This window comes from Nicotiana sylvestris, chromosome 8 (genome assembly GCF_000393655.2).
Source record: "Nicotiana sylvestris chromosome 8, ASM39365v2, whole genome shotgun sequence".
Classification (NCBI taxonomy): Eukaryota; Viridiplantae; Streptophyta; class Magnoliopsida; order Solanales; family Solanaceae; genus Nicotiana; species Nicotiana sylvestris.
The window spans coordinates 16,027,850-16,049,817 of NC_091064.1; the positions used below are offsets into that span (position 1 = coordinate 16,027,850).

The window sequence follows — 21,968 nt, forward strand, 5'->3', positions numbered from 1 at the left end:
TCGGATAAATTTAACATGCTAGTTTCGAAAAAAAACACAAACCGAAATAGAACACATACAAATCAAATAATATACATTATTATAAATGTTTCAACTTAAAATAAATCGAAATACCTCGATTTAGAATTTTGGCAAAGCAAAAAGATTGAAATTTTGACTCCGGAATTGTAAATCAACAATAGCACGAAACTCTACTCGAATGTGAGACCCTTTTTCCTCGAGTTTTATGTGTCGGGGGACCCAATTTTATCGGAGAAGAAGACGGAGGGGTATAAAAAATCTATGTATAGCGCCACAATACCTGACGCTATACATTAATGCGCTATGTATAGCGCCACAATACCTGGCGCTATACATTAATGCGCTATGTATAGCGCTATGTATTGTGGCGCTATACCTGGCCATGTCAGCTTTTACAGTATAGCGCCACAATACCTGGCGATATACATTAACGGTTCCGTTACTGTTAATGTATAACGCCAGGTATTGTGGCGCTATATATAAAAATATAACTTTTTTTTAACCACCTATTTGTATAGTTTGAGTAAAAAAAAAAACCACATTTTGGTTCCGGACTCGTCCTCACGCACGCTCCAAGAAGAAGTATATCATTCTCTTCGCACCGATTCGTTTCCCTCTTTTTCTAATTAAACACACACACGCACTTTCTCTCTCTCTCGTAAAAGTCACAACATCATGAGGAGGCTATTCGGCAGAGGTTCCGCCGGAGATTCGCCGCAGCAACCTTCGCCGTCACCATCGCCGCCACTGTCCTCTCTTCACTCCTCCGTTAACATTGCAGCTGGTCCGGCGAGACCGATACGTTTCGTGTACTGCGATGAAAAAGGAAAGTTCCAGCTCGATCCGGAAGCCCTTTCGATACTTCAACTCGTGAAGGAGCCAGTTGGTATTGTCTCCGTTTGTGGTCGCGCTCGTCAAGGCAAGAGCTTTATACTTAATCAGGTAAATTTCAGTAAAGTTAGAGATTAAAGTAAAGCCTTTTTGTATGTTTTTAGTTAATTATGTTAATTGAGGTTTGTAACTTAATGTTATTGTCCGATTCTGTATGAGAGTGAAGGTAATGCTGGGGTTTTGCTTGTCACTGCTAGTTTTGGTTAGAATTGGGATTTTGGAAGATATTCGTCAATTATTTAACTGTTTGATGACTAGAATTATCAGCATATTGCTCTGAAACTTGAGATACAGGATCATTAAATCAATTAATCAACTATGTCTTAGCTCCAGGCTTTAGTGCAAGTGGCAAAAGTTGAGGGACGTGTGACTTAGTTCACATGTTCGAGCCTTGTGCCATTCGAGCTAAGCCTGCTCTCTAAGTGGAGAAGGATATAGAGGGGGGCCCATACCGAGTTTCAAAGGCTGTCGCTGGTCCTAAATGTTTTCCCTGGATCATCCAGAAAAAAGAGCCTTAATCAAATGGTACCATTAAAAAAAGAAAGAAAGAGGTAGAGCAAAAATGTATTTGGAAGAATTCACGAAGCACAATGGGATTAGATGTTGGGGAAGATATTTATGAGTTGGTTGAAGGATGTTCTTTGTACAGCCTTAACTATTTTATGTTAGCTCAACTTGCTTATCAAGATTAGTTAGGTTTCTTTCTAGGGGAGGTCTAACCTATCAGAGATTTTTACCTTTAGAAAGTATACATAACTCAGTAAATTTATAAATAAAAACAAAGCCCTTTTTCGTGGTTAATTATGTTTCTTAGAGTTTGTAGTTTAGTGTTATTGTTTCCGATTCTGTATGAGAGTGAGTGTGAGTTTATGACTGTCTTCTGGTCCTGTTTGTTAGGGTTTTGCCTGTCAATGTTGTAGTTTCTAGTTTCTGGTTAGAATTGGGATTTTGGAAGCTAGTATCCAACTATTTAATTGTTTGAGGACTAGAATTATCAAGCACATTGCTCTAAGTCTTGAGATACAGAATCACTAATCAATCAATCAAGGTAGGCCTTAATCCCCATGGAGACAAAACCGGTAGGCAATTTCTTTCCATCCGTCTAAGCTTTGGTGGACAGAATTACATGGTACTTGTGCTGTTGAGAGGTAGCTGCTCGCCTAGTCCACTGTTGTGGAATTAGTCGAGGGGTTTGCTAGTTGACCCAAATACCATCCAAATGTTGGAATCGGCTATATGAATCCTCAGTTCATTTAAGCTCAATTCATATCATCATCATACCAATTAAAATTAAAAGTGAAAAGTTAGTTTAATACATACATAAATAATAGTCATAATAATAATATTAGAAGTTCTCGAATAAGACTAAATCTTATTCCTCCCTACTATATATCACATATACGGATCTTTCTATTGAATGTCAGTTAAAAATTGGAACTGGAACTATATAGCGAAAATTAGCATGGGCCCTGCACAAGGATGACACGCACTAATCGAGTGCCAAAACAATGGACTTTTTCTTCCATTGTACCATTAAAAAAAGAAAGAGGCAGAGCAGAAACGTGTTTGGAAGAATCCGCAAAATACACTGGGATTAGAATGCTGGGAAATATATAAATGGATTGGTTGAAGGAGTTAAACTGTATGACCTTAACTATTGAGTTAGTTCAACATGCTTATCTACACGACACAACAAGTATTTGCTTCAGTTCATCTAAATTGTTTGAAGGGGAGCCTTTGAGCAACGTCAAAATTGTCTCTCTGTGATCTATAGGTCATGAGCTCAAGCCGTGGAAGTAACCATTAATGCTTGCATTAGTGTAGGCTGTCTACATCACACCCCTTGGGGTGCGACCCTTCTTCGGATCCTGCGTAAACACGGGATGCTTTGTGCACCAAGCTGCAATTTTTTCATCTAAATTGTTTGTTAAAGTTCCAGAAAAAAGATAATGACCAAGGAATCTGGAGTTCGAGTTCACTGTCATTTTCTGCTTACTGTAGTCATCTGCCCAATATCAAAGAAAGATACCTTTGTTCTGAGGATCAAAAGAGAGATGAACCATAATAAAAGGATGTCTGAATAAGAAACTATGTTTTGGAGGGTTTCAACTTTCTACTGGAGTTCACTATAGGTGGATGTATATAGTTTCCTAGATTTAGGGGTTTACACCTTGGATGGCTTCTCTTATTTGTTGTTTTAAGAGACTTTAATGTAAAGAGACTCAGTTAACCGTCAGTATCAGTTCAAGGCATAAGCACCCGATTTTTCTAGTTTTATGTGGTGGAAAGTTGCAGGAATAATCTATTAGAGGGAGACCATTCTGATTAACCATATGGAGGTACTATGGTTTTCTTTGTGCTTCTTCTGTAACTCCTTTTTATTGTCGCCTTATGCAGTAATATTGTCATCCTCTGTTTATATATTGTTCTTGTACATTTCATGCATATAATTGCAGTCAACTCATGAATCAAAGCCATAGCACAGTGACACTGTTCTTCTTTTAGAAACTCAATTGATTTATGTTATTAACAAGGTCTATTACAATAGGATAACTGCTATCTTAACTAATTACTTATAGCTATTTTACTTGCTCTCTCAAGTAAATTTCCGTATGTAACTTAGAGCTGCTTCCTACTTTGCTGAAAACATGTAACTGAGTGCCTGCTGTTTGCCCAGTAGCTTCTTGGCAGGAGTAGTGGCTTTCAAGTGGCGCCAACTCATCGTCCATGCACAAAAGGTATTTGGTTGTGGAGTGCACCTTTAAGGAGAACAGCTCTTGATGGAACGGAATACAACCTGTTACTATTGGACACAGAAGGAATTGATGCTTATGATCAAACGGTTAGTTTCTACCATTTAGCTTATTTATTATTGGGTTTATGAAGAAGGAATAACCTGCATACCGATAAGTGTCAATATTATTACTACTTACTCGCCTGGCACATGCTATATGGCTTATATACTATATTCTTATACATTTGGTGTTGCTAAACTTTTCACTAGCTGAAGGAACTGTAATAGTATAATCCCAGAACATGTCTTCTTTTTTTCTTGTGTCCTGCCAATGACTGTCTTATGCCTTTTGTAAATATCTGTTTTGTTTTGCTGTTTCGCAGGGAACATATAGCACACAGATATTCTCCTTGGCGGTCCTTCTTTCAAGTATGTTTGTATATAACCAGGTAAGGAGCACTTAAACATGGATCTCGTTGGCTTGTTTTGATATGACATTCTTGTTAGACTGTTTATCGTTATTCCCTCATGATTCGGTGAATTTCTACAGTTTGTTTTTTTGGTGTCCTCATAATCTCTTTAATCCTTTAATTTAGATGGGTGGTATCGATGAAGCTGCACTTGACCGCCTTTCTCTTGTCACTGAAATGACTAGACATATTCGTGTTAGAGCCTCCGGAGGAAGGGCCAGTGCATCTGAGCTTGGACAGTTCTCCCCAATCTTCGTTTGGTTGCTTAGGGTAATTCTGAATTTATTTATTTATATTTTCTTCTGTGCTTGCTTGTGTAACTGTTAACATATATTTTTTCTCTCTGCAAAAGGATTTTTATTTGGACTTGGTTGAGGACAACCGCAAAATAACTCCGCGGGACTACCTTGAACTAGCTTTGAGGCCAGTTCAAGGTGGTGGGAGGGATGTTTCTGCTAAAAATGAGGTATACACTATCCATTAGTGTTCTCTTTTGCTTTACTATGATGTAATTATTCAATTTCTATTATAACTATCCCTGTTTAAAAGACTGGTTCTGAACTTGCACGTCTTTTACATGTCAGAGTAAAACAAGAATGTTTTTATGTAATTCAGAAAGCATCCCTTTTTGTCTTCTAATGAGCTAGCGGTAGATTGGGTAACCGTTTGGAACTTCTGACTGCAGATTAGGGAATCCATTCGTGCTCTTTTCCCTGACAGAGAATGCTTCACCCTTGTGCGGCCTTTGAGCAATGAAAATGAGCTTCAGCGGCTAGATCAAATACCAGTCAGTGCTTAATACTTTCATATATTCCATTCTCTACTATCATAGCTTCTATCTAATTGTGATTCTGGTTGTGGAAACTCTTTAAATATTCTAATTGTGGTGCCAATTTTCACTTGCAGTTGGAAAACATGAGGCCAGAGTTTAAAGCAGGTCTTGATGCTTTGACAAGATTTGTTTTTGAGAGGACAAGACCCAAGCAAGTTGGAGGGACTATTATGACAGGACCGCTCTTTGCTCGTATAACTCAGTCCTTCCTGGATGCTCTTAACAATGGTGCAGTGCCTACCATCACCTCTTCATGGCAGGTTAGTGATATTCTTAATGGCAGATATACTGCCTTTTCCTTTCCACATTAGACGTTCTTCTCTGTATCTGCACAATTAGTGTGTCCAATAGTAATGTTATTCTTTTCATCACCAACACCCTTGACCCAAAAAAGCGACAAAAAGAAACCACTGATCATTGTTTCATGGCTATTATTCAATCCTTAATTAGATTGGCTTTTGGCACCAAGAAAGTGGCCCTGAACAGAAAGAACAAGGACTAATAGAGATCTTAAATCTAGGTCTTATAGCCTTATACTAGAGAAAAACTATTGGAGAAGGTAAGGAAGATCTTTTACAAGGTACCTAACTAGTCCCAAAGAGAATTTCTCAGTAACAAAGTCTTAGAAGTAGAGTTGCAGGTCCTCTCCTGTAAAGGTTGGTTATTTCTTAACGAGGACTCAGCACCATCAAGATACTATTTAGTTATTTAATTTTTGTTTTGGGTTAAGTTTATAAATTTCATTGGAATGGGCAAAAATCTGCCCGTATACAAGGAGTATACCAATAGTAGAAAACCTCACAAAAGGACATGGTTTTCTATGAATGATACCCATTAACAACAACAACAACAACCTACCCAGTATAATCCCACAATTGGGGTCTGGGGAGGGTAATGTGTACGCAGACCTTACCCCTATCTGGGGAGGTAGAGAGGCTGTTTCCGATAGATCCTCGGCTCAAGAGAAGGTGGAAAGGAAGAAAAGGGAAGAAGAAGAAGAAGAAAGAGGGGGGAGAAAGACAGACGAGGGAGACAAAAGACGATAAGGAAAAAGAAGAGGAAAAGTAGCATCAGATGAATGATAGCCATTCTTCTATACAAATTGGTACCTCATGGGTGCATCAAAAGTAAATAAGGGGATATAATCCTATAGACATCTTAAGTATACTATCAGAATATGTCGATTACTATTAAGAAGATATTTTACCAATTAAGTCAAGATCACCCTAAATTGATCCACGGTTCCAGATTATATTTAAAAAGTTATTACTCTAACTTAGTGTCACCTCAATAAAATGTCTCAATATAAGCGTTTCTTAGAGAGGCTACTCGTTCTTCTTCTCTTCTTAGAGATTCGTCGAATGTGTTCTTAGCCTTATTTGGAATTCAATTTTGTGATTTCTTGCTATTGCATGAGATTTACTGTCTCTTTGTTTCATTCATCATTATGGCTTGAATTGTTATGTTGGGGAACAACTGGCGCATTTGGTTCTGTTTGGTGTCCAGTTTCAAGGACATGAAGTTTGGAAATTAAAAAGAAAGTTTATAGTCTGGACACCAACTGATGTCTGATGAGCGTCATGCAAATGTTAAAAATCTGACATGATACCGATATATAACCGTAGTTTTGGTGTCTGGGTTGGGAAGTTCTTGCATGTTCTTATTTTATTTATCATGCTTCGTGCACAAGTGAATTAGTCATCTTCAGAATTGCTATGGTAGTCCCTCTTCATTTTTCACTTAAGAAAATATAAGGGAAGAAAAATCTGAGGTTAGTAAAACAGCATGACAAGCCAACAAGTGAATGATTTGTTGTAGAATCTTATGGATGTTATTTAACTTCCCATGGCATTGTTTTCATTACTGAAATGGTTTTCAGCTGAAGCCAAGTGCTACCATGTTAGTTCACTCTGTGTACCCAGCTTACGCTCCATAATGTATGCCATGTTTTCCATTTTGATTTCTGCAGAGTGTTGAGGAAGCTGAGTGTCAAAGGGCGTACGATTTGGCTGCTGATAGATACATGGCTTCTTTTGATCGTTCTAAGCCTCCGGAGGAAGCAAGTATTGCTTTGTTTTCATTGGTATCATTATCTGGTTGCTTCTAATATTTCAATCATTGCAGGGTGCACTAAGAGAAGCACATGAAGATGCAGCTCAAAAGTCCATGACAGAATTTAATTCTACTGCTGTGGGGGCTGGATCCATCAGGATGAAATATGAGAAGCGTCTCCAAAATTTCATAAAAAAGGCATTTGAGGTTAGTTTTTTCCTCCGTCATTTACTTCATCTATGGAGGATAAAGTGCATATGAGTGAAATAAACAATATGTTTGTGTCATAATACATTCCTTAGTGGAGGATGAGCTAATGCTAGTTTTTATTTTGCTTCTGCGCCATACGTATCCGCAGAAAAAAAAAGACAAAAAAAATTCACAAGTGTGCTTCTGCATTTAATAACTTCATTGCTTATATTCAAGAGATAGGTTAAATGGCCGGTACTAATGATCTTTGCCAATAGGTTAGCCAATAGACAACACTGGCTAGGTTCTAGGAAAAGTGTCATTAAGGGGGGGGGGGTGCATGCTGACAATTATTTAGTGAGATTAGGATTTGAACGATATCCAGGGACATGGTTTTCATATTATTGCTTCATTGGAGGTTTTTAAGTTTTTGAACTTAGTAGCATATGTTTTGTCTTTGAGCCATGGATTGGCCCTGGATGAAAACGAAATTCCTCCTGGCTTTCAGGGATGGTTCAAGTAATGCTTTCGGATAGAACGATTATCATTTCTCGTTAAATATGTTAATACGGAGAGCTTTTTCTATTTTTCTTAGAATGGCAGAACCTATTTGCACAGAAGTCAAGCTTTGGAATTTTCAGTTGATCTTCATTTTTTTGATAGGTAATGTAAGGATATTATTCCTGATGTAAAAATCAGCATTTTGGACATTTAATCTTCATTTAAAGTTGTAAAAAAGAGAAGACGAGAGAAATACTAAATGATTTAGCGAAAACATCCAAGACTGTTCTAGGATGATGAAATAAGGAAAAGTTCCTACTTAATAAAATTTTGTTCTTTGGGTAAGTGTACAATTGTTCTGCTTAGACTGTGTATTCGCACTAATAATGCTTGCATTAGCGTAGGCTGCCTACATCACGCCCTTTGAGGTGTGGCCCTTCCGATGGACCCTGCGTGAATGCGGGATGCTATGTGCACTGGGCTGCCCTTCAATATTGAGTTCAGTCAACTACCTGGTTATGAAATTATGATAGCTTCTTTCTTCGTAGTAGTGACCTGTGGAATAAGGATTTAATTCCTTCATTTACAGCTTTTTTCTCTGCTAACCAGGTGATATTTGAGTCAAAGTTTAGGCGTAGTGTATTTGGTCTTTGTTTTTCCCCAGATAAGTGCCTGTCCCTGTGTAATATCAGTTCTTATCTGTTTAATATCTATTCACGGGCCATCTGCTCACACGACATAGCTCTTTGACATTCTAGCTGAGTTTAGTTAAAGGTTTCTGGTCCCTTCAAATGGAATGACTTGTTGACCTAGATAGTTGTCAGGATGTTTATGGGTGCGAGTATCTCTGCTATGCTACTAAATAGCTCTTTTGAATTGTTCATTTGGTTTTTATGTTGATGCAGGAGCTTAAAAAGGATGCCTTTAGGGATGCTTATCTACAATGTTCAAATGCGATTCAGGACATGGAAAAGGAACTGAGGATGGCTTGTCATGCTCCTGATGCAAACATAGATGGTGTGCTTAAGGTAAGCCTTTTTCACAATAACTACTAGCCAACTTTTTGTGGCTAAACTGGAATTTAGGCATATTGGTTACCCACGTCCTGAAATGCATATGCCATATGCAGGTTCTTGATCGTTCAGTGTCCAAGTATGAAGCAACTTGCCAAGGTCCTGAAAAGTGGAGAAAATTGAGTGTCTTCTTACAACAAAGGTTTGCATATTAATTATTCTTTGTTGAAGCACTTGCTATTGGGAATATATATGTCACATTACATTGATTTTCCAGCTTGGAAGGTCCACTATTTGATCTCATCAAGAAGAAAATTGACCAGATTGGATCAGAGAAAACTACTCTTGCATTGAAGTGCCGCTCCATCGAGGATAAGATGAACTTACTTAACAAACAACTGGAAGCTAGTGAGAAGTATAAATCTGAGTATTTGAAGCGTTATGAAGATGCCATCAATGACAAGAAGCAGCTTGCAGATGATTACACGAGTCGTATTACAAATTTGCAGAGTAAATATAGTTCATTGGAAGAGAGATATTCCAGCTTATCAAAAACATTCAGTTCTGCTAAACATGAGTCTGCAGAATGGAAAAGAAAATATGAACAACTTCTGTTAAAGCAGAAGGCTGATGAGGACCAATCAAGTGCAGAAGTATCTGTTCTGAAGTCCAGAACTGCTGCTGCTGAAGCAAGGCTGGCTGCTGCCAAAGAACAAGCTGAGTCAGCTCAGGAGGAGGCGGAGGAGTGGAAACGTAAATATGACATTGCCGTCAAGGAAGTTAAGAATGCTCTCGAGAAGGCAGCATCTGTTCAAGAGCGCGCGAACAAGGAAACCCAATTAAGAGAAGATGCTTTAAGAGATGAGTTTTCAAGCGCTCTGGCTGATAAGGTGAAATATTGCTACTAATGTTGGTTCAATTTCAATGTGCTGCTTTGTTTGAGTTTGCTTCTCTTCCCTCTTCGAAGTGTCATTTGTTGTGTGCTTTCTTAGTTTCCAAGGTGATAGTTAAAGTTCTATTTGTTCATGAAACTGCAGGAAGAAGAAATAAAAGACAAGGCATCTAAGCTTGAGCAGGCTGAGCAGCGTTTAGCGACACTGAATCTGGAGTTGAGGGTGAGTTTCTGCTTTTCTAAACCAACATAACTGCATTTGCACCAATCTTGTGTACAAAAAAGGTGTTGGCAGGATGGCTTTAAGTAACAGTCGGGGAGGGGGGGGGGGTTGCTCACTCTCTGTTATTTTAAAGTGGGCTTGCCGAAAAGAGATTTCGGGTTGCCCGAGCTTCTGATGTTTTTTTGTGTTGACCCTTTGCACGCATTTGGAGTGACGGACTTTTATTTGGAAGTCTAATAACCTTCAGTTATGTGTTGCTTGTGAATTGAAAGGAAAGTTTGCCAATTAGATCTGATGAATGGCAATTCACGTTAGGTCAATTTTTATGATTGGTACCAACTTGTCTCTGACAATACAACTGGGTAACCAGACTATGTAAATAAAAGGATATTCACGCTCATTATGTATGTGTTAATTTTTAAGAGATTTGTATTAGTACAATGACTGCCCAAATGGAGTAGAAGGATACAGAGGATTCATATAACCCAACTAGTTTGGGATTGAGGCATAGTTGGTTGATTATATTAGTGCTAATGACTATTCTTTGATTATTCTTCTTACAGGCCGCTGAATCAAAGGTAAGGAACTATGATCTAGAAGTGTCGGCTTTGAAGATTGAAGTCAAGGAATTGGGTGAAAGGTTAGAGAATATCAATGCTACTGCACAATCATTTGAAAGAGAAGCTAGAATTTTGGAACAGGAGAAGGTTCATCTGGAGCAGAAGTACCGGTCAGAGTTCAATAGATTTGAGGATATTCAGGATAGATATAAATCAGCTGAAAGAGAGGCTAAAAGGGCAACTGAGCTGGCTGATAAAGCAAGGGCCGAAGCAGCTACGGCCTTAAAAGAAAAGAACGAAATTCAGAGATTAGCTATGGAAAGATTAGCTCAGATTGAGAAGTCTGATAGAATTATTGAAAACTTACAGAGGCAAAGAGATGACTTGGCTGATGAAGTACGGAGGTGTCGTGCTGCTGAGGACGATGCAAGGTCGAAAGTTACAATGCTGGAGGCCCGAGTAGAAGAAAGGGAAAAAGAAATTGAGATGCTACTGAAATCAAATAATGAACAGAGGGCCAGTACTGTGCAAGTCCTTGAGAGTCTGTTGGAGACCGAGCGTGCGGCACGTGCTGAAGCAACCAACAGGGCGGAAGCACTATCTGTTCAGTTGCAAGCTACCCAAGGAAAGCTAGATCGTCTTCAGCAACAATTAACTGCAGTTCGGCTGAATGAGACTGCACTGGATAGCAAACTTAGAACTGCTTCCCATGGCAAACGTACCAGGATAGATGAATGTGAAGCTGGATTTGAATCTGTCCATGACATGGACACAGATGATAGAGTAACACGGGGAAATAAGAAGTCCAGGAGTACAACCAGTCCTCTAAAGTTTACTTCCCCAGATGATGGAGGCTCCGTTTTTAGAGGAGATGATGATACTCATAGTCAACAAACAAATGGTGAGGATTATACGAAATTTACAGTGCAGAAACTAAGGCAGGAGCTCACAAAGCATGATTTTGGGGATGAACTGCTCCAACTGAAGAATCCTAACAAGAAGGATATCCTAGCTTTATATGAGAAATGTGTCCTCCAGAAATCATAGTTTTCAGCGTGCTTAGTTGTGTAGAAAAGCTAGTAGCTCCGTTATAGGCAAAAGCATACAACTTCTGGGTCAAGGATTTGTGCGCTGGTTTTAACAAACATCTTTTTGAGTTCTTAATGGAAAGTTTATATCCTCATCAGGTAGCTACAAAAGCTTGCTATATGCTGCTGCTGCCGGAGCTTTCATGTGACATAATATTTTTCATTCTGGTGTGCGCTCTAACTTAGGGATTTTGTTCGAAATTCCCAGTGTGGTGTGTTAGGAAAAGATGGTTTCTAGAGGTTCAAAAGTTAGTTATGTAATTTCCAGATCTTATTCTCGTGCATTTGTGCAGTATTGATGGTTAGTCGGGGTTGATGTTAGTTCTCGTGATTAGTAATATTATGTCTTCTCGCTTACAAAAAGAGAATAGTAATATGTTTTTGTTTTTCTTTTTAGTTTGTTTTCAGGATTCATGCCTTGTTTCCTTCACTTGTCCTTTCACGCTGTTTAGCAATCAATTACGTCTAGATCCCAGATTAGTTGGAAGTAAGTAAAGTAGGTCGTATGCCTTGGTCATTCCAAGGTCAAGGTTCATACTTCTCCTTGAAAAAAGTTGGAACTACATGACATATACAATAGCACCTGCTAAACATATTGTCTTTGACTAGCAATAGTAATTTGCTTCTTCTCATAGAGACTCATGGTATTAGCTAGTTTATGTACATATATTGAGTGGGTCAGACAAAGTAATTTTTGACTGTAGAATATATATGAATACTATCACATCATCACGTGATACTATATGTTTTGAGTACAATGCATGTCAGTGGTTTGCATAAGTAGTTCAATTTGATATTGTCAAAAAGGGGGCACATCTAATAAGCTGCAAAAGGTTTCAAGTAAACCTAGACCTAAATATTAACGAAAACTGGTTTTAAGTAAAACTAAACTTCTTGTGTCGCTAGAATCTGTAGCTAATTATATGTTTTCTTGTAGTGACTATTTGGTAAGAACCTTCAACGAATTCATGCAGCAGGAGCATAGTCATAGTCTCCATCATTGTCGTCACCACCTCCTTCTAAGCATGCCGCTGGAGCATAATCATAGCCATCATCTCCATCATCGTCTCTATCTGAATATGACCTTCTCTTTTGGAACCCAATAATCTTGAAAATGCAAGACATGTTATGATGTTAATACTATCTCTTAATATGTATAGAAATAGGAAATAGTGGGTGGTGTACGTCTTTGGTAGGATATTTTGAGGGATGGTTTTTGGGTGTGTGGTTGGTGAAGAAAGCATTTGCTTATATAAAGGTACATAAGAGCCAACTATGTACGCATTTCGATGGATGTTGGCACGTTAGAAAGTGTGTTATGTTAACTGAAGAATGTGCAAAACCATAAGCTTGACTGCGTTTTAGCTATCTTTGGGGCTGCACATCCAAAATTCACTTTACATGTCATCCATCAAATAGGATGAGTAGGGGCGGAGCATGGGGCACAAAGGGTTCAGTCGAAATTCCTTCACAAAAAAATTGAACTGGAAAGTTGGCTATGGAGATTCCGTGTATAAATATCATTAGATGTCTCGTAATAAAATTAGTTGTTGCTAATACTTTATGTGTTTCTTTATTTATATTTGAGTCTATTTAGTGAAAATTCTGGTTCTACCACTACAAGAAAACTATCTAAAATTGTCTAAAAATACCGATCAAAATCGGTGAAAAAACGGAAAAAAATCGACTGATTTCCGACTGACTTTAATTCGTCGAAATTAGGCTGGTCAGTGATAAATACTGGTCGAAGTCGGTCGCAATTTCCGACCGATTTCGGTCGGTCAGTAAAATTTCACAAGAGACCAAAAAAGAAAAAATCTGCCGATTTCGGTCGGTATTTTAATTATGCAATTAAAAATGCACCATTTTTTAAAATCGACCGAAGTTGGTCGGTTTCGCGAATTTTTTTTTTAAAATACCGACCGATTTTGGTCGGTTTTTCGATCGATTTTTTGACCGACTGAAGTCGATCGATTTGTTGCGGTCGATTTTGGTCGAATTTTTAGTAGTGTAATTATACCACTAATGACGATGAGTGTTTTTTTTTGTTTTGTTGATAAAGTCCGATGATGAGTATTGTTAAAGGTCACGTATATATTCCCCATCTTGATGGAAATAGAAACCTTCTCTCTATCTATTTTCTACCTCTCTCTCGCTTTGTGGGTGTGGATTTCAGTAAACCATTAAAATCCATTAAAAAGAACATGCATATAAATCAAAAATCATCATTAAAGATTGTTGCTGGCCTCACTCTCATAACGCAATCTCTTCCCACATGCAATTTCCTCCTTATTTCAAGTGTTTCAACCTTTTAAAGTTTACTAGAAAAATTAAAACGACAGAATAAAGTCTTGAAAGTGAATTAAGTACAGGTTGTATATATATATTTAAGCTTGCTGTGTACAGTGGCGAAGCCAGGAAATTCAATAAGGGTGTTCAAACTTTTGTCAATGAGCTATGCAAAATTATTCAAAGTCTATTTTTAAATCAAAAACAAATAATATTTTACCTTATACGTAGTAGTATAGTTTTTCGACAAATGATGTCAGTTGATCACTCTTTGATCAACATAGCTTCGCCCATGGTGTGTAGGCAAATGACCCAAGTGGACAAATCTTAGCCCGTGGAAATGTCTGCATGACACGTGGAAGTGTGTATAATCTACGTGGATGCTTAGTCAGCACGCCACTAGACAGAGTTACACTGCAGAAATGAATATGTTTACAACCCTGTCGACATGTGCTTTGAAGAGAAATATAGTGAAAATGTTAACATGTTTAGTGGGCATGCTACTGTTTGGGCAGGCTTCTTCTTTCTGTTTTCCACAGTGTATCCGCTTTGAGACTCTTACTAATCTGGACTTCCGTTGTGTAAGACCCATTAAAAGATAAAAGCACTTCATATCAGAATTTTTCTATTGTCAGAGCTCGAACTTAAAATCTCTGGTTAAAGGTGAAAAAATCTTAACCATCTCACTACGACTCTTGATGATAGAAACGAAGACTTATATATGTTGGCATTCATATCTATATTAGAGGACATTTTGTCAACATTAATTGATATTTGCTTGTGCAAAGCATGGAATGCTAGAATGCGAAGATAGAGTAGGGGTGTCATGGTCCATCTAACTATTAGATATATTTGGATAACGTGGCATAGAAACAGAGAAAATTTTGATCCTTTTTTTAGTTGGCAGCAAATAATATATGGTCTATACAGCTAAGAATTCCCAATTAGCAAAATAGTACAAGTCATGAACGTGAACAAACATGATGAAATTTTCAAAGGTAAATAACTCACACTTCACATTACATTTTTAAGTACATCAACTCTTCAATAGTAAGACTATAAATAATGAACACTCTATTCACTACCCTTAAAAAAAAAAGTCGTCAGAAACAGCCATAATTACAAGGAATGTTAGAAGCATCTAAGTATTTGGTTAAAATTAAAAATTTATTTATATTGCTCAGACTTTCCATAAATACCATTGTACCTGAATTGTATCCTTCAAAATGCATTACTTTTAGAGAATAATACACATATTTTGCGGCATTTTTAAAAATCCGAGCAACATAAATTTTTATTCCTCCATTTTCTTCCGTACCTCAATCTTAACTTATTCATGCAACAACAACCCCCACCCAAATTGTTCATGTCAATGTTTAACCTAATAACATTAATTTCTTTCCCTTACAACTCCCTCATTCTTTGTTTGCATTATTTGAAGTTACATTAAAAATAGATGAATTGTCATCTTGGTATGAAACAAAAGGAGGGTTATAATAATCAATAAAATTTGGGGTTTTTATACTAGGATTATGATCTTGCCTACATAAAGATATTCTTGATCCACATTGTCTAGGCTGTGTTTGGTAAAAAACTTTAGAAACCACTAATTCACCATCTTTTTCCTCCTCATTATCACCTAAGTGATATTGATGCATTACCCAATTGGTTTTTTCAGGTTTTCTTTGCCTTCCATAATTTGTGTAAAGTACTAAAATCTTTTTGTAACCTTTTAAAACTCCACTTATAAAAACAGGTCTTGTTTTTCCAGTTTTATGCTATCTTGTTTCACCTCCACCTTCAGTATTTGTATCAACTTTTCTCCTTTTTCTATTTCCTGTTGTGTATGCTTTTGAAGGCCTGTGAAAAAGTGACGGATTTGACCTTCTATATTCACTCCTACGTAGGGTAAAAAAAAACATAGGAAAGACGATTAGTGTTTCTTGGAAGTAAAAAAAATGACTAAAGTAAATTTGAGTCTAAGTAATGCACTGACTGTGTAAAAATATATTTACATATGCAATCAGGCCATAGATAAAGATGAGTAAACTTCAATGACAAGCATTAGTTAGTAACTAAGTACAATAAATCTATTAAAATTATAGATAATGTATAAAAATCTATATTTAATTTTGAGGCAGAACTTAAAATAATGTATAAAATCTATTAAAATTATAATAAATAATAGGCCTGGATCTATAATTTTAAGGTTGAACCTATAGAACTTATATCCTGAACTCGCATCTGATAAATTTTACATTGTTAGTGCATATAACTTAAATACCAATAAAATTTACTCCACGTGACACAATTTATGTGATACTTTTCGCTTTTTTGATATTTAAACTTTTTGATTTTGATCGTATATTTAATTTGGACATAGATTTTTTAGGTATTTTGAAATAAAATTTACATATTTGAAAACTACGTAAAAAGTACCATAAGTCACAATAATTAGTACCTCAAAATGTTTAATAGGCATATGAAAAAATTACGGTCAAAGAATAATTCACTTGGCTCTTGAAATTCAAACACTTTCATATAAATTGGGATAAAGGGAGTACTATTCAAACTATATATTGTGTCATGCAATTGCATGTCCTGTAAGAGCAGGTCACTTATATACATTAATAATATTATATTTAATCATCGTTAGCATATAGATGTTAAACTCATAAATCATATAGTTTTCAATAAACTTTACCACCATTCAAAAAGATGTACAGACGAACTACCAGTAATTTAACAAATTACTACGGTTTTCTTAATTTGAAACAAACCGCAGGAAAAACAAATGGTAATTTTTAATCATTATATTGCTTTTTTTTTTTTTTTTTTTTTAATCTTGTATATCTTTTTACCAAATTGGTAACTTGATTCCTTTAACCAATTATTTTTCCACTTTTGGAACGTCAAAGAAATAACAAAATCCTCTCAATTCAGTTGCAGCCAGTATATGGCTATTTTCTGTTATAAAACTTCTAAATCAAATGACCAAAGTGCATAAAATCTGGTGGAATAAAAGCCAGAATATAGGGGGAAAAGAAGAGATTAACAGATTTTCAGGGCTGGACTTTGAGAAAGAAAAAAAAAAACTGAAACAAGTTAGCTACTCTGGCCAAATGGAAAAAAGCATAAGTTAGCAAGCAAAACCATATATTCGTACATGGTGATTAAACCATTACTTGGTTAGTACTTCGGAGGAGTGATCAGAATTTGAACTTTATAGCTTCTAGATTCTAGAATAGTAACATCACGTGTTAGTGATTGTTTTTTGAATTTAAAGTTTGTAACATATTTTATGAATTTTTTAATATAAATATATAGTTCGAACAAAGCTACTTGGTACCTCACCTTCTAGCTAGCCAAGTTCCATAACACAATTCCCACTGTATGTAGAGGCGGGACCAAGATTTAAAGTTATTGGGTTTGGATTTTTTAGTTTTTTTAAGTTATTAAGTTTTAAATTAGAAATTTGAACATTTTTAATGAATTTTTTAAAACTAATTGAACCAAAGTAATTTGGTTCGACCATGTACACGAAAGAAAGATTAAAGAAGAAAAGGAAAGAATAACAGTACGTAAAAGAGACTATGGGCTAGCTAAATTAGGAAAACTTATAACTTCAAACTAGTTACTGACACCCCACGCAATTATCACCACTTTTTACCCTATATTAAAAAGGATATAAGTTGTATTTATTAACAATGTAATTTCTTTTAATATTATCCGTATAAATTCACCTTTCTAGGAGCGTGTTATTTTCTACCGTATTAGGTTACCAATTAATGTTTACTACATAAATATAGTTGTAATAACCTTATAAGTAACATGATCGTACAAATATCTTTTACACCATGAACTTAAACTCTATTAAACGTTATACATAAGCACGTCGGATAAGATATGTTTTTGCCTTAAATAACAATAATCCGAATATAAATCCATAAAAAAGGAATAAAATTAGGACAAGAAAACATGATGAATCTTCTCTTTTTGGTTTATTCTTTTCATTGACAGGTCGTAGAATTTCAATTAATAAATAATGGAAATTACCTGGTAGTTTCTCTGGATGAGTGTAGCAAATTCCATTTTCTCCATCAATGGTTGGAATGAATTCGTTAATTAGAGGAGTTTATTGGTATCTGAACCTTGTTTTTTTATTATTTTTATTCAACAAAAATTGTACTTCTTTCTTTTTGAGACTTCTCTAAATTGATAACTTTATGATCATTTGCATTTAGTATTTTTCATCTTTTGTCCATAGACTTGCCCTTTATGTCTATCTCCACTAATGTAGACTAAACACTGATTTCTAAAATCTTTTAGGACCTTAGGCTGGTAGGTTAAATGTTATATTTGTAGTGGCTTGCCTTTTTCAGTTTTGAAGTAGAATATTTCTAAGGTCAGACTTTCCAAATATTTGCTATTGATTTTTTTTTTTGTACCTATAATGCTTGAACATAAGATCAATCTCTCCTTTTTTTTTTTCTTTATCTTTTTCAAAATGAGCTCCAAACTTATTTTCTGAAAAAGGACTTTTCAAATCATAAGCATGAGTGTGATATTTAAATTTGGGCATATTTAGGTATTAAAGAAGAAGAAAAATAGGTCTTCAAGCTTCAAAATAGGTGCTACAATTTTTTTTTTGTAGTAAATTTTTGTGCAATATCTAGAAAAGACTGAGGTAAACAAAGAAAGCCTAAATTCATATTTCAAAAATCAGTGTTGTATAGGATTTCGCCTCGAAAGACATTTGGGGCAAGTTCTAGCATATAGATTATAAGTTCTACTTGCTTTTTGATCATAATGCTTCTCAATCTCAGAATATCTTGCCAAGTATTGAAGATATTTGTTCTTGCCTTCATAAAAATAAACTTAAAAACAAGGAAGTTATGTGGTAAATATAAAAATATATATTTGATATAGAATGATAAGAGTTTTATTTTGATAAATTAACACTTTATAAGGGGCATAATTATAAGAAAAAATCTAATATATATATATATATATATATATAGAGAGAGAGAGAGAGAGAGATAGATATAGATAAATAGATAGATAGGTAAAAATCTTTTTGGCTTTCAAATATACAAATGCAGAAGAAAGCTTGAAAGAAACTGCAGCCCCACACCTTTTGCGTATAAATAACAAGTCTAGTTTGTATATAAACTAGAAAATTACCTGTGCCAACATATTAATTACATTATTAAATGGTTAACCAACCAGTTACTTAGGCATACCGATCACCATGGAGTTACTCCTGTATAGGTGACTCTGTTTTTGTAGAGGCCTTCATGAGATGTCCTGGTTGTACAATAACCTGGATATTAACCAGATCAATTGATTAAGCATTTAACTATTTAAATCTATGTTGGACTTATAAGGCTCCATTGCTTCACCCTTAATGGCTACGGGTAAGGAACCATAGTTGTCTCCAACTCGACTTATTAATTGTAGACTTCATCAATCTATCAAAGTGACAGATGGTTGTTGCTCAAAATGCCCTCCAAAATATAATTTTAACCTGTGACCATTTACCTTAAATTTGTCTCCTCCATTGGTTTGTTGAATTTCAATTGCTCCGTATGGAGTAACATCTGTAACATTGTAAGGACCTGTCCACCTGGATTTTAATTTTTCTGGAAATAGCCTGAGTCTACTATTGTATAGAAGTACATGATCTCCAATTTTAAAAGTTTGCTGTCAGATTAAATTGTCGTGCCATTTTTTTGTTTTTTCTTTAAATTTTTTGGCATTTTCATAGGCTTCTAATCTGAGTTCTTCCAATTCATTCACCTGAGAAAATCTATTTTTACCAGCAGAGGTTAATTCAAAGTTCAATGCTTTCAACACCCAAAAAGCTTTGTGTTCTAATTCAACTGGAAGATGACAAGCTTTTCCAAAGACTAATCGATATGGAGACGTACCAATTGACGTTTTAAATGTCGTTCGATATGCCCACAGTGTGTCATCTAATTTTGAAGCCCAGTCTTTCTGGAGATTCCAACCGTTTTTTCAGGACTTGACCTTGTGTTTGAGCATGATATGGTGTTCCTATTTTGTGAGTCACACCGTATTTTGACAATAATGGTGAAAATTGTCTATTCATAAAATGAGACTCTTGGTCACTAATGATGACTCGTGGTGTACCAAACCTGGTAAAAATATTTTTCTTGACAAAATTGCACACAGTTTGAGCATCATTTTTCCTTGTTGGGATGACTTTAACCCATCTTGAAACATAATCCACAGCCACAAGGATATATTCAAAAGAATGAGATGAAGGAAAAGGACCCATAAAATCTATTCCCCAAACATCAAATATTTCACATACCTGTATTGATTGCAATGACATCTCATCTCTTTTAGTGATATTACCTGTTCTTTGACACCTGTCACACTGTGCAACGTAGGCATGAGCGTCTTTAAAAAGTGTTGGCTAGAAAAATCAAACTTCTAGAACTTTAAAGGCAGTTCGATTTGCTGCATAATGTCCTCCAACTGCTCCATCGTGGCAATGATACAAAATTTTGATCATTTCTTCTTCTGGTAAACACCTTCTGATAATATTATCTGCACAAATTTTAAACAAGTAGGGTCATTCCACAAATAATATTTAGCATCAGATATCAACTTTTTCCTCTATTGGTAAGTAAGATTTTGGGGTGTCCATTTCCCAACCAAGTAATTTGCAATATCTGCAAACCAGGGTGGTTGAGTCACAACTGAGTTGATAGAAAAAATATGTTCATCAGGAAACTCTTCTTTTATATCACATAACTCAAGTGGGGGGTTCTCTAATCTAGACAAATGGTCAGCTGCCTGATTCTCTGTTCCCTTTTTATCTTTTATTTCGAGCTCAAATTTTTGGAGAAGTAAAATCTATCTTAACAATCTAGGTCGCGCATCTTTTTTTGCTAAGAGGTATTTTAGAGCCGCATGATCAGTAAAAACAGTGACCTTGGTTCCTATCAGATAGGAACGAAACTTATCAAATGCAAATACCACTGCTAGTAGTTCTTTTTCAGTCGTGACATAATTTAGTTAAGCCTCATTCATTGTCCTGATGGCATAGTAAATTGGACGAAAAATCTTATCTTTTCTCCGGCTTAAAACAACTCCAACTGCTATATCACTAGCATCACACATGACCTCAAAAGGTTGGTTCCAATCAGGGGACACAATTATAGGGGCAGTTGATAATTTTTCTTTAAGGGTGTCAAAGGCTTTCATACAATCACCTGAAAATTCAAACTTAACATCTTTTATTAAAAGGTTAGTCAGCGATTTTGAAATCTTTGAAAAATCTTTTATGAACCGTCTGTAAAAACCTGCATGACCTAGAAAGCTTCTAATGCCTCTAACAGTTGTGGGATGAGGTAATCCTGCTATAAGATTAATTTTAGCCTTATCAACTTCTATCCTTTAGCAGTGATTTTATGTCCTAAAACAATTTCCTCAGTAACCATAAAATGACATTTTTCCCAATTAAGAATTAAGTTTGTCTCTTCATATCTCTTAAGAACTAAGGTTAAATGGTGAAGACAATCCTCAAAACCCTTGCCGAAAAGTGTAAAATCATCCATAAAAATTTCAAGAAATTTTTCAATCATGTTAGAAAAAATTGCTGACATGCAACGCTGAAATGTGGCAGGAGCATTGCACAAACCAAACAACATTCTCCTATATGCATATGTTCCATGAGGACATGTGAAAGTAGTCTTATCTTGATCTTCTGGTGCGATTGGTATTTGGTTACACCCTGAATAGCCATCAAGAAAACAATAAAACCCATATCCTGCAATTCTTTCTAACATTTGATCAATAAATGACAAAGGAAAGTGATCTTTTCTAGTGGCATCATTAATACGTCTATAATCTATACAAACTCTCCATCCTGTGACGGTCCTGGTAGGTATTAGTTCATTATTTTTATTTTTTATTACTGTCATACCTCCCTTTTTTGGTACTATCTGAACAGGACTTACCCAAGGGTTGTCTGAAATAGGGTAAATAATACCTGCCGCCCAAAGCTTTACAATCTCCTTTTTTACCACTTCCTGCATTGCTGGGTTTAATCTCCTTTGGGGTTGGACTATCGGTTTGTAGATATCCTCCATGAGGATTCTGTGCGTACAAATTGTTGGATTAATCCCCTTGATATCTTCTACAGTCCATCCCAAGGCTCCTTTGTGTGCTTTAAATACTTC

At 35.9% G+C, this 21,968-nt stretch overlaps 1 protein-coding gene and 1 non-coding gene across 2 annotated transcripts; both read left to right on the forward strand.

Moving 5' to 3' along the window:
• The first annotated feature begins 634 nt into the window (after positions 1-634).
• Positions 635-11,862, forward strand: LOC104248198 (uncharacterized). Its single transcript, XM_009804410.2, has 14 exons — positions 635-963; positions 3,593-3,754; positions 4,030-4,095; positions 4,243-4,386; positions 4,469-4,582; positions 4,802-4,903; positions 5,023-5,208; positions 6,918-7,007; positions 7,073-7,207; positions 8,596-8,718; positions 8,820-8,905; positions 8,981-9,593; positions 9,741-9,818; positions 10,382-11,862. The coding sequence occupies exons 1-14, from the start codon at positions 697-699 to the stop codon at positions 11,423-11,425; spliced, it is 3,210 nt and encodes a 1,069-aa protein (XP_009802712.1). The 5' UTR covers positions 635-696; the 3' UTR covers positions 11,426-11,862.
• On the forward strand, positions 2,326-2,430 carry LOC138876593 (U6 spliceosomal RNA). The gene has a single exon (XR_011401939.1). It is a non-coding gene; the product is annotated as a U6 spliceosomal RNA (small nuclear RNA).
• Positions 11,863-21,968: the final 10,106 nt, after the last annotated feature.